At 37.9% G+C, this 13,602-nt stretch overlaps 1 protein-coding gene across 1 annotated transcript in view; it reads right to left on the reverse strand.

Moving 5' to 3' along the window:
• The window catches only part of ZNF366 (zinc finger protein 366), a 35,701-nt gene that overhangs the window by 11,940 nt on the left and 10,159 nt on the right, over positions 1-13,602 (reverse strand). Inside the window, exons 2-4 of the mRNA XM_042875409.1 lie at positions 7,768-7,833; positions 4,127-5,445; positions 1,757-1,948 (exon numbers count right to left, since the gene is read on the reverse strand). Coding sequence (XP_042731343.1) covers positions 1,757-1,948; positions 4,127-5,445; positions 7,768-7,792 — 1,536 coding nt within the window. The 5' untranslated portion in view covers positions 7,793-7,833. The remainder of the gene's footprint in view (positions 1-1,756; positions 1,949-4,126; positions 5,446-7,767; positions 7,834-13,602) is intronic.

Genomic DNA, 13,602 nt, shown 5'->3' on the forward strand with positions numbered 1-13,602 from the left:
ATTAAAAAAAAAAAAAAAAAAAAAAAAAAAAAAAAATTCAACAAACAAATAAATATAAATAAATAAATAAGAAAACCAGTTGTTCCTCAAGAGCTTTTGTTACTGGCTGGAAAGTATACTGCTGGTACTCCAGTTCCTGGCTCACACTGTTGACATTCTAAGTTTTAATAGTCTGTCATTACCAAACCCTATCAGGAACACAAGCTTTCAGCTACTCCGCGCCTGTCTCAGAAGTAGCACGGATCCACATACTGCATCCAGAACACCTGATCAAACAATCGAGTTTCTCTTCTGAAATTTGAAGAGTAGAAGTTGACTTTGTCCAAAAGGCAATGAAGATGCAGGGTTGCAGGTATATTTTCAAAGAATAACAGTTTCAAGCGGACTTGACATGGAACTACTCAGGCTTTTCAGCAGCTTGAGTAATTATTTTATCAGTATTTTGATACTGCTATTAATATGGAGAAATTATTTTCTCAATATAGAGTGATAGTATAGAAAATAACATTTTAAAATGTGAATGTTTAAATTACATTTAAAATGTAACAACATGCTGACATTGAAAACCTTTGAAATGAAGTACTTTAGTGTTACCAAAGAAAAAATGAGTTCAAAAATATTAGTTTTGATATTTTCCTATTAAAACTATCACTGAAAGCAATAATTTCATATAACATTTTGAAGTTCTACACTTTTCAAGACAGAATAATTCCATTCATATTTTTTCATTTATATCTGCTTTTGAATGAAAGAGTCCACTTAAGAAAATATTTAATTCCATAAAGTTGTTGGATGAAGGTGTTCTTAGAAATTGTTTCCAGATCAATCTTCTGTCACTTAAGTGTAAACTGGATAATATGCTCCTCTCCATATTTACTGCCCCCTTAGAGCAGATCAAGGTGGGAAAAAAAAACCCAGCCTTTGCCTTTATAAGATATGATTATAATAATGGACTAGAAAATAAGCAGAAATAGCAGATGTAGAGTCTGATATCAGGTAAAAAGGTAAGCATAAATAACTCATAAGGAAGAAATTATAGGTGGAAACAGTTAAAAAAAAAATGAAAGCCTCCAAAATTTCTGGGGAAGGGAAGGAAGAGGGAATGGAGAGGGAATGTCAGCCTCCGAAGCACTGGAGGGAGGCAGTGATCTGCCATTCCCAAATGGTCTCACAGGCCAATTTGCTAAGATACTGATGCCCTGCCTTGAGTTTCAGTCTGGTGACCACATTTGGCCCTTTCAAATGCCTTCTGCAATTCTGTATAGCTCTGATTTTCTTTGAGTTCTTCCCTGAACTATTGCACAGCATAGCTGCGTGAAGATCAGGTTGCTGCTTTTCCAAGGTCCTCTGTGGAAGCCCCAAGTTGATCAGTGTGTTTAGCCAGTGCTTGAAGCTGCTAAGAACTGAAGTACTCAGACTTCAGATTGGATGGCTGTTGTGGACAACTGTCAGGTATGTGTGTTGCTCTCAAACTGTGGTGACATTTATATGCTCACTATGTGGAAAACAATACGTCAGGATCAAAGTTACAGATAATGTAGGGGAAGGGAGCAAATCACAGAAATCTAGCTCCATTTTTTTTTGTGCTACCTAAGCAGAGCTTTAGATCAAGAATGGAAAGCAGATTGTTCTATGCTAATTTAAATATAACTATAGAATGTGAGCAAGTCATGTTTTTCTGAATTCAGTTGTGTCAGAAGGTGGTAATATCCCAGAAATAGTGAGATTATGTCTCTGCCACAAAGGAGATACTCACCTTGCACTTAAAGGGTTTGACATCAGAGTGAACAATCATGTGTGCCTTGAGAGTCTGCTTTTGCACAAAGCTCTTGAAGCACAAATGGCACTGATAGGCTCTGATATTGGTATGGATCAGGACGTGTCTCTTCATGTTGGCCAGCAGAGTAAACTCCCGGCCGCAGATTCCACATTTGTGCTCTTTCACACCCTGAAAGAAAAGAAAAACAAAACAAAACAAAACAAAAAACAGTAGATTGAACAGTTTATAAATTATTTCATTTTCAGTATGGCAATATATGAATTATTCATTCCACATTAGCAAAGCAGGTAATGCATTATTTTGCCTTTAATATCATTTGTTCAAGGAGTATATACTTATGTTTTATGTTCTTTTTCTTGGCAAATTCTTACAAGAATATGAGAAGCAGAGAAGGAAAAGGACATCTAAGTGTAATGAAATAAGGAGTTTTGTCTCCATCTTTAAATTTGCATGTCAGTGAGATGTAGTACCAGGGCTTCTCTGTCCTTCTCTACTGCTTATGTGAAGCACTGGTCAAATTTGCACGTCTATGAACCAAAAGTAAAAGTTAGCCACTTAAAAGATAAAAGAAGTGTTTGGCTATGGTAACTGAACATCATTTGGTACTAACTAAGAACTACTCCTTTTTTGCAGAGAGCTATTGAAAGTAAGCTGAAATAAATGAGAAATAATTAAATATCATCAAACAAAAACCTACATATTATATTCAATGAAGAAAAAATATTTTTAACTCTTTATGGAATTTACACTCGCCCTAATGGAGTGTCCCTGCTTTAACTTGTGTTTACAGAACATTTCTAACAGCCTCTGTGCCATGCAGTCAATTCATTGAAATGAAATCCAATATTCTTGGTCAGACATACGTGCTCTAACTGCCAGCTCCTGTGATTCATTTAGATATTACAAAGACCAATGAATTTACCATGCAACACCTTAAGAGTTTGAGCATAACTTGTTGCAGGTAGTGAGAATGTATTAGTTCAGTGCCAAGAGCAATTACTCCTCCATAAAACTCATTACAAAAAGACTTGAAATGTCAGTCACTTTTGTGCCAGTCAGTGGTTTTCACAGAGATAATTGCAAAGCTAAAGCTGTGAATATGCCCAGCAATTCTAAGCATCAAGCTATTTGATTCAAGGATGCGTTTGGGCACTAACTACTGTTAATTATGTTTGCAGCTGAATCCACCTGCAGATGTGGACAATGAAGCAGTAACTCTCTAGAGGATGAAGGGCATTGCATTTCCCATTACAAAAAAAAACAAAAACAAAAACAAAAACAGAAACAAAACAAAACAAAACAAAAAAGAGTTTTAAATTAGTAGAATTTTGTATGGTAGATCTGGGGAGCATCCAGAAAGAGTAAAATAGCAACAGCAAATGGACAAAATAAAAAGCAAATGTGGAAGTAGAGGCTGAGTTTTTTTTAAGAGAAAATGTATTTATATGATTAAAACATTTTAGCTTTCTGTATTTTTAATGTTTTTCATAAAAGACCAAAAATTTAAGTGTTAAAGGAAAAGACATTCGGAACTGGGAGTATATTTTTATAAAATACGTGGATTTTTAATTTGTCTGTATTGTATTTTTGTAGAGGTGGGTAACCTAATTTCAGACATTCTTCAATGGAACACTTAAGTATTTCCTATTTTTAAAGGGATTTTTTTGGATGTTTCTCAGAGCTTGCTCCCGATCTGAACTGAAATAGCTGTCATTCCTTACAGCCGTGGTAAGACTCTCACTTAAGACAAATGGGCTGGGATTACGGTCCTCTTTGTCCACTTTCATCAAGTGGCATTCTGGATAATTTATGCAGAAATGGGGATTTTTCTTGGGTCTTTTCTTTCCCCCCTATATGTCTCATTATAATGACTCTTCAAAATTGGATGAGTAATATACTTTCTTCTGCTGCACACACACATCCTACTGCATATCCTCCTACTTCCCAATTAGGGGAAGCAAAGATACACATATGTTTTTCAGAAGAAAATTTCTGGTAAATTTTTTTGAGGTTAGACAGATCTGCAAAATGCTGTTTTACAGAAGCTCGTTCTGAAGGTAAAACCCAGAAACAGGGAGAGTACAACTGTGGGAAGTAATGCTGGTGGCTTAATTGAAGTCTTGTCTATAACAGAATGTTTTTGCACATACTTTCTTAAGTCTGACAAAGACATCTATCTTCTACTGATGCCAGTACTACTTGGGACTTTTGTTCTGCATGACATTCTACTGCTGGCAAAGGGCCAACATGAGGCTTTATAGGATGGAGGTGGGCATATTTTTAGCAGTTTGTAGTCCCTGTGCTTCTGTGTGACACAACGTGAGAGTTCAACATGTGATGGCTTACCTTGTGAGTTAGAGAGTGTTGTTTGAGATGGTGGGGCTGTACAAACTCCATGCCACACTCAGTGCAGATATATGGACGGATGTCTTTGTGCTTCATCATGTGGTTTTGCAACTGACTTGGGTACTGGAAGGTCTTATCACATTCAGTGCAATTGTACTGTATTGGGCCACGGTGGCTTGTTAAATGTCTCTTCAGCTGGGCCAGTGTGGGGAAGTCCAGACCGCACTCCACGCAAATGTTCTCTCGGCCACTCTCGTGCTTAGCCTCGTGTGCCTTCAGCTCACTGGGATAGGCAAAGCCTCTTCCACAGATCCTGCAGTTGTAAGGCTTGATGTCACTGTGCTGCATCATGTGTCTCTTAAGGTGACTGGTTTGAGTGAAAGACTTGTGGCAGACCTGGCACTTATGTGGTCTCGTGCCCTGGTGTGTTAGCATATGAGTGTGCAAGTGGCTCAGCTGCTTGAAAAGCTTGCCACATCGATTGCAAGCATGTGGCTTAATGCCACTGTGCCCCAAGATGTGGGTGACCAAATTGTACTTGGATGTATAGGACTTCTCACACATCGGGCACTGCCAGCGTTTCTGTTCACCCCCAACATCAACATAGTAGCTGTCATCTATTTGAAGGTTGACATCCACTCTTTCTACTTTCTGTTTATTTTCACCATTTTCTCTTACTTCAGCCCTTCGGAAGGATGGTTCTGGAGGCCTTTTCATTTGAAAAGGGTTCCTGAAATGAAGATTTGGGGGCATAATAAAAGGAAACATTAGGCCAGGATGGACTTTAGGATAATAAGGATAAGGAGCCTGCACAAATGCTGGACTACTGGGCCATGCCAAATTAGGTTTTACTGGTTCTTGCTTAATGGACTTGGTTCCAAAGGGCTCCAGAGATCTGTAGAACTGAAAACCGAAGTTGCAGAGATCAATCATCTGGGAACTGTACTTTGGCTGTGCTGGTTGTTGAAACGCCATAGGAAGACCAGAAGAATCTATGTCATTATGATCTTCAAGTCTGTGTGGTGGGGATGAGGAGCCCTCAAGAGCGATAGAAGGGGGCATCTTTGTTGGCATGCTTTTGCGTTTCCGAGACCCTCCTTCCAGGGACCCCTGGAAGCTTTCCATGTCTGCAAGAGGAGGAGGGCCATAGCGGAAATGTGAAAGATGCTGTCTGAACTCTTCACCAAAATGAGTTGTTCTGTGTGGCTTTGTAACAGGACTCAGTGGCTGTAGGCAGTGAGAAAAGGGAGAAGCTTGTGTGTTGTCCACACTACAATTTGCATCTTCGTTCTTCATCATACTTATTTCTTTTTTAATTCCTTAAAACAAATAAACAAACATTTTTATTTCTGTCTTTTCTCCTGGGGTTAACACTTTATTATCTTATTTATTCGTTTTGAGGTTGTTTTTTTAATTAAACGCAATTAAGGATGCCTTGCTAAGGATCATGCAAGTTGAAGAACTTCTAAAGCAGAATGAAATTTGCTAGAGGAGAACAAAGAATCTTTGGTCTTCCTGTGGTAGGAATTGTGGTTTAAATCAGGTTTGACTCATACAATATCTTTGCAACATAAACATGTTGTACTGTGATTCTCTATTTAGCAGCTGAATCTGCATGGCAGTGCTCATACTTAATTGAATTCAGCCAGGCTATTTGTGGGCAAAGTCCTGTCCTTGGCTGTTCAAGAACAGGCACTAGAAATTGGCGGTGCATCTGAAGGATATGGCAATACAAACAATAATGTGCACATTTATTATGGTTGTGACATGAAAAGTCAAAGCCAAAAACTTTAAACTTCTTTGTATCATTAGCATGTGCTGCTGTGAGAGAAAACAATGGCCAAGTGATCTAAGGACACCGTGTACCATCAGGTTTTGCGCTGTATTTCCTGGCTTCCCTCACTCTGTATTGTAACAAGAAGGTGGAGATTGATTCATTTTCTTTGTTTTAATCCTAGTGATATTTACCTGGCAAATTCAGGGGAGGAAAAGCCTCTGACCGCTCTCCAACATGCATTCAGTTTTATGGACATTATCTATGTTTTTTTCAGTTTTTCTGAAGTAGAGCACAAATCTCACTGTTTAAAACTAAACATGGAATTCACTTCAATGGTCCCCGAGGTTCCCTGAGTAACTGACACCTGAGAATGCTCAGATCATTTCCAATGTCATGACAATGCAGGTTAATAAATGTCCCCCGGCAAATTTTTGTATTCCATTAGTTGTATGGAGAGCATCCCTTGGAGTACTTTTCCTAAATTTGGAGTTCATCTGACATGCTAGCTATGCGTTTAACTTCACTTTATACAAGGTTGCTACCTTTTGCCCTGGCTTTCTGGGAATGCTTCTATCCAAATGTGTGTATGTATGTATATATGTCTGTGTTTGTGTACATACATCTGTCCAACCAAGTGGAGGTTAGCTTGGAAAACGGAACGTATTTTCCCTCTGTCATCTGTGACACACTGATGCTATTTACAGCACCATTCTTGGAAATGCTGGGTGGAGAGTATGAAGGTGGTTAGAGTACTAAAGACACCTCTGTTTCTTTTTCAGGAAGTTCTGTGCTGAATAAACTAGCTTCTAAAGATAGATAAAAGCGCATCTCAGTGACCTACTTAGGGTGTGGGCAACAGAAGGCATCTTAAAAAGTTGCTGGGAAACAAGTTACTTCTGTTTGGAAGTTAGTTAGATTCTGGAACTACCTATGAATAAATATTGTGGGAATCTGAAGGTTCAGTGACAAAACTTTAAGATGGAAATTTTAAACAAAGGGATCAATTAATGCAAGAGGAGATATAAAGAAGGGAAAACTATAGGATCTCTTCAAGGGTGATGGTTAAAACATTTGTAACGGTGCGAAAACAAACAAAAAAGAATCAAGTTAGCCCAGGGTAGATATCTAGTAGTTATACCAGGATGTGGCTTTCAGTCCCTAGCTTGTTGACTGGTAGCATATGTATGGAGACACTGCACATGTATGCACACATATGAGTTTGCATTTGCATATGCATACGCACATTTAGCATATAAAGGTGCATGTATGTGCACATGTGCATTTCATCGGAGAGGACTGCAAGAGAGTTTGCATTCTCTTACATTTCCTTGTCAACCCTAAGTAACTAGGCAGAATAAGGAAATGTCAGATCTCAAAGATACTTTTTTATACAAAGGAGGATTGACCTTTTTCTGAACGCTAAAAAATATTCAGTTTTTTTCTAAAGAATGGAAAAAGGTTTTTTCAAATTTCATGGTAAGCAATGTTAAACTCATGCAATTAGAATGTAAAATGTACGTGTAGACCTAAGTCTACCCTTCAAAATATGGGCCTGCCCCTCAAATGTCTTTCTCCTTGTGTACCTCCTTCTTTTCATACAAAATGAGTATAGCATGCATCAGAAAGCTCTTAGAAATTTAGAACCCAGCTATGTTATTTACTGTCTGTGTCGAATTATTGAAATGCTGCCAAAATGACAGTGAGTTGTGTCTAATTGCTCTCTTGTCTCTTGGCTGCCAGTTCCTCCCTTCTTCCACACCCTGTTTTATGTAAAGTTTCAATCTGTCTGGAACACAGAATTATGACAGAAGTGATAGAATTTCTTGAAATTACTGGAAAGAAACAATCTCCTTGCACAACTGACCTTTGACAGCTTTCATTGAGAGCATGGTTTTATTCCACTGTCCATGGCAATACACATCATGGGACCCTATGAGGGAAAGTTTAAAAAGTTAGTAAACAGCATACTCAGAGAAGTTCTGTGTAAGCAGAAAATTAACATCCATTAGGGGAAGAAAAGTACAGATTTACAGCCTAAATACATATAGTCTTGCTGTTTTTCTTTTTACTTTCAAACTGCCAAAACCCTGGAATGTATTCATGGAGGCAAGAGTAAATCTGGCCTGTCATCTTGTCTCCTTTTCTACTAGTAGCAAACCCTTCCTTCACCATGATAAGAACTCCATATGAATAAGAATGATATGAAAGATGAAAGAACTCCATCATAAGAATTCCATAAAAATTATGCGTCCTGCAGAAGCTGTAGAAGGGACTGCGTATTCAAACACCGTCTGAGAAATAGTTCTGTCATACATAAGGAGTCTTCTTTAAAAATCTTCAGAGAACATAAAGCTTATAATAATGCTGTTCCCTATTATTTTTGTTCTCTCTGACCTTGCAGTAGCTGATCTCATTTTCATATCAACCATAAGTAAAAAGAGAGGAAAAACGTGGAAAATTTTTGAGTTAAACTGGGACCTCTTCTCTTTCCTACATAAGCACTTTGAAACTTCTTTCCTTCTTCAACACAGTTATTTAGGATGGAATGCTATGTAGAACACTGGTGTGTGACTCAAAGCATTCAGTTCGTTTTGAATATGGATAAACATTGAAACTTCTAGATTTTATCTGCAGTGTTCCAGATTTTCAGTTTTGAAAACTTATTATAGAAAGTTCAGTGACAAAAATTTATAAACTCTCCAGAGTGTTAAAAAAAAAAAAAAAAAAAAAAAAAAAAAGGGTTAATTTCTAATTTCTTCAGGACAAACATTCTCGCAGTTTTTCTCTGTATGTAATTAAACATATTTTGAAATGCACTGTTTTGAGAAATTGAGCCACAAATAAGCTCAATTCCCTACCCTTTCAGTAAGGAAAGGCTACAAGCATTTCGGGGAGTCTAATCTGGAAGTACTCCACAACTATCTGTGCAGCAGCTAATAATGCTGTTAGCTTCCTTGAAAGAAGAAGAGAGTTTAAGATAGAATATAAATAACCATTCACTTTCTCATTGTCAGCCAATGTACTTCTTTCTAAAGACAAAGGATAAAATAAAGTGTGTAAATCAGACTATTCACTCTGCAATCACACACATTGTTATACTCCCCAGATAATAATCCCTACTGAAGTCAACAGTAAAATTTCTTCAGTCTTCAGTAGAACCAGGATTCTGCTTCCTGTATGAAAGTGCTTTCAATCTATAGAACAATAATAAGCCCAGCAATACCAATAAGAGGTTTTGAAGTTGCTTAACAGCTTAAATGCTGTTCTGATTTTGTTCTTGGTGCACACAATTGTAATAAAAGAAATGAGATCAAAACAAGTGAAATTGATATGTACCCTCTGACAAGGAGAGAGTAGCTACTTAGTGCAAGGTTTGCATTTGTGTTTGCTATCTGCTGTTGAACCTGAATACTGGCAGCTATAAGGAAAGGCTGAAATCTAACATCTGCTCCTGTGTAGGATGTAGTGCAAATCAGTGACAAATGACACATTACCACATTTCTTGGGTCAAAGTTGAGCAGCTGGAGACCTTGAGCCTTAGTGAGCAACCAGCAGTGTTTTTCAATGGATACCTGTTACTACAGAGGTGCTTACAGTTTTCTTAATAGGTTTTGTGGGAGCTCCTTCATTTGAGTCACCCTTCATTTTAGTTTCTGATTTTAAATGTATTCAGTCATACAATTGTTGAACTAAATACCAAAGTTGTTACTTGTTTTTCACTCAGTCGCTATTTAGGCAAAACTTGCATCAGTTGCAGGATTTGACTGAAGGGGTTTTCCTATGCTGAACTCATCTCATTTCAGTACTGACACAGTGTTCCCTACCAAAACTACACTGCTCTGAAGAATTGTCATAGTTTGAAAATCCCTGGATCACCTGCACAACTTTGGATATATCCATTACTTGTATCCAAGTGATTTTCGGACAGTGAATATCTGATGCCTCCTTCAAAGGCAAAATAAACCCTCCATAAGCTATTATTTCTTTCCCTTTTTGTTTTTTTCATATCTTCTTTCATGCTGCTTCCTGTGTATGAGTGACGTCCCACTCCCAAATGTTACCATTTGCCATTTCCTTTTCTTCTGGAAGTTTCATAATTTCAAAAAGTTGGAAAATAATGAAGTGGATTTTTTTTAACCTCTTGCTATCACATATGTCTTATCTGCTTTGCTGGCCATATGGCTTTGCAAAATGGGATTAGATTGTTGTAATTTACCGTACCTGTAAAAGCCATGCATTTGCTTGCTTGTTCCTCAGGGAACATTGTGGGTGCTGCAAGTATGCTCAAAACAGCATACTAGATATTGGTTGTGTTGTTTGACAACATATATGTGTAGCTTTTTCAAATTAAGGCATTTTATTTTCTCTTGGGTTTAATGAATGCAATCATTAAGGAGGACAAGAAGTAAAAGATAATGATCAAATCCAAACAAGGACTTCCCTAAGATCAGTGTCAACTCTACTCTTTTATTCCTTAAGAAGCCTTTGCAAAGTGTTTTTAATCAATCTTTTCTAGGCATCAGTAGCCACATTTTCAAGAGCACAAATGCAAGTAGCGGGCTCAATTTACAAATACTGAGTAAATAGTAATACACGACAAAGAGCACAACAACACCATTTGATAGAGCAGATTCTCATCTACAAAACACTGTTTCTCAACACAGTCATCACCAGTAGGTATGTATTTTCACCAGCAATGAGCAAGAGCCTGTATGCCAAATTCTTACCAGATGTCACCAGCAGAAGTGAGGCTGGTTACCATTGCTGCAACGCATCATCACTGCGTCACTGTGCTCACATACACTGTTTGGTATCCAGAAACATTCAGCAAGCATCAATAAATGTGAATGGGTGCCATTTTTTATGCACGGAAGAATTTAGTGACACACCTTTACTTTGCGCACACTTCCATGCCAGATGGCACTCTTTCAGAGTGTCCCTTTGCTGCCATCACAGCAACAACATATGATGGGATGTTGGTGAGAGGGTTCAGCCTCCACTGCCATACCACCAAATGTGCCTCTGATGTCATGGGCCAACATCATAAAACAGAAGGTATTACTTTCAGAGCAGCCCTTATATATTTCTCTTCCCCTTTTGCCACCCTTAATACAATTGGAATTGGGAACAAGTAAGCAATCATTCATGAAGACATCCTGGAATGGTTGAAAATGAGAAGTGGGCCAGATCAGGCTCTCTCTTCCTACAGCAGTATGATAGTACAAAGGAGTTCTATGTCTTTTCACTTCTGCCTGGGAAATTACCTTCATTTGCTGATATCTTCTTCTTCTTTCTAACAGAAATTTTAATCTCAGCAAATGCATGTAAGACTAGTAAGACTAATAGCATTGGTAATTCTATGGCAAGATTTCCAACAAACTCTGAAACTCATTATTTGTGAACTGCAGTTCAGCAATTTGCAGTTTTTTATAGGCTCTATTGCCCAAAGAGATATAAAGCCATTTATGCCGTGACCAAATTTTGATACTTTACCAAATTCAGTGTATACATACAAAAATAAATAGCTGCCATCCTATGGCAATATCTTAACAAACCAATAGTGAAAATCACATACACCTAAGAAGCTTGATTTTTTAAAATATTGGACATGTTAACAGCTGAATGAGACACAATAATCACCAACAATCAATGAACTTCTTAAGATATCTTATATATATTACGTAATACTTTTTTTTTTTTTAGCCTGTTTTGTCATATCTTCCTTGCTTCTTGTTTGAAGTTTGAACATTTTTGGTATTTTGACTGCTATAGGGACTTAACACTGTATTTGTATCTGCATTTGTGTAGTCTAGGAGACAATATAAATATGAAGAAATGAATCTTCTTTCTCAGAAAGCTGTTCAAGAGCTCCCTGCACTTCACTTTTTTGATTCCCAAGTTTTAACATTTTTACTTACATCATTCTTCTTTATTTCACCTTTGAAATACATGCATTTGGGAAACATCTTGCCTGCACTGCCCCTAGGCTGGCTTTTGGAGTCACTTGGTTATACGCACAAATCCTTCTCTGGTAAGTTTTCAGGGAAGAAGTACAGCTACTTTGGTATTTCTTTTAATAGAGAAAAAACATAAAGCAATAAGAAAATAAATACATGATCACCTTTTTATACTTTACAAACCATTGTTTTGTTTTGATAGTTGAATGAAAGTGTTAAAGGAGATTCCGAACTTTTCTTTGCTGAGAATCTGAAGCAGTCTTATCACCTTGACTGTCACATCAGATACTTCTGAATAGTTCATTGCATGATTTGCTTTCCAGTGGGAGAACTGATTAGATTCAAATAAAGTTGCTGGGAGCTATAGGGAGGTAGATGTAGATATTTTCCTTTCCTCCAATATGAGTGGTCTGTTCTCCATTTGTCAGAATGTTTTGTTTTCCCTGTCATTGTTTTTAAGTATGCTTTGTCCTTATTTTAGCCAAAATTGGGTGCCATTCTCATTGGTTTTCTGTTCCCTAACAAGACAGTTGGGTGGAGGTTGCATTAACCACTGAAATCTGTAGTACAGCTTTATTGATAATGACCCTAGCAACACCTCATCCTCATGGCCCATCCATCCCTAGTCTTTTCATATATATACTATGTAAAGGGACTTCTGAATACAATCTGTTCTTGCTGCTGTTTTAGCTTTTATTTCTCTTTTCCTCATCCTTCTTTCTCTTTTTTCTTCTGCTTTGTGAGTCTTCTTAGTTCTTCTCTACATTTCCTTCCCTCATCACTTCTCTATTCCATCTGTGTTCACACCCTCTCTGCTTCTCTATTCTATCTGCCAAAAATGATTAGCAACGTGTAGATAATTTGGATAATGAAGTGTATGTTAAGTTCATGGGCTTTCAAACATTATCTGTTAATAAAATCACCCAGAACCACAAGTATGCATGGTGGAAGATCACAAGCTAAAGAAAATTCTCTGTCCTACACCTGCTTAAGGGGAAAAAGGTCATATGTCCTCAGCTGAATACCTCCATCTCCTTGATTCTCTGCTACCAACAGTGCATTCGAGGCTTTGGAGTGAACAAGGGAGAAAAGAGATATGCTGACAGATCTCCACCTTTACTATCTGCAGCACAGCACTGTCCACTTCTGCCTACGGCAGCTCTGGTCCAACTTCTTGCCTTTCATTTTCCCTCCACAGATCAGTGTAATCTGAAAATGAGATGCTGGTGAGGTGCAAAAGGATATAAAAGCAGCTGTGTTAGCTCTAGCTATTAGGTGACTAAACTAAAGTCTTGTGAAGAATAAATCAGGAAAGGGCATAGTGAAAACTTCCCTTCATGGTCTGTGGGCCACCAGCTGTCTGTGGCTGAAAGGTTTCCCAATCTAAGGTTGGCGACTTCTGATGGTTTTTCTTCTTTCATGAAGGATAGGTTTCAATAAAAGTTAGGAAATATGAAAACATGGTGTGATATAAGCCAACCTTTTTATTACAGGCTGAGGAGCATGCAGAGATAAAGAGCTATGTCCTGGGGAAGTGGGGTATCTTTAAATGGCTTATGCTTCCAGAGAGTCAGAGCAGTGTCAGGGCAGTGAGAGCTGCAGCGTGAGGGAGGAAAGGGAGGAGAGATGTCTGCTTATTCTCTTCTAATCTGTATCTCTCTGAAGTGGTTTTTACTGCTTATCCTTAAAAAACTCTGAAACCCAGAGATATTGTCAGTCATTCCTTTCATGCCCTATTTTCC

Source organism: Lagopus leucura, unplaced genomic scaffold (assembly GCF_019238085.1).
Source record: "Lagopus leucura isolate 7727_CA_CO unplaced genomic scaffold, USGS_WTPT01 Super-Scaffold_100014, whole genome shotgun sequence".
NCBI classification, from domain to species: domain Eukaryota; kingdom Metazoa; phylum Chordata; class Aves; order Galliformes; family Phasianidae; genus Lagopus; species Lagopus leucura.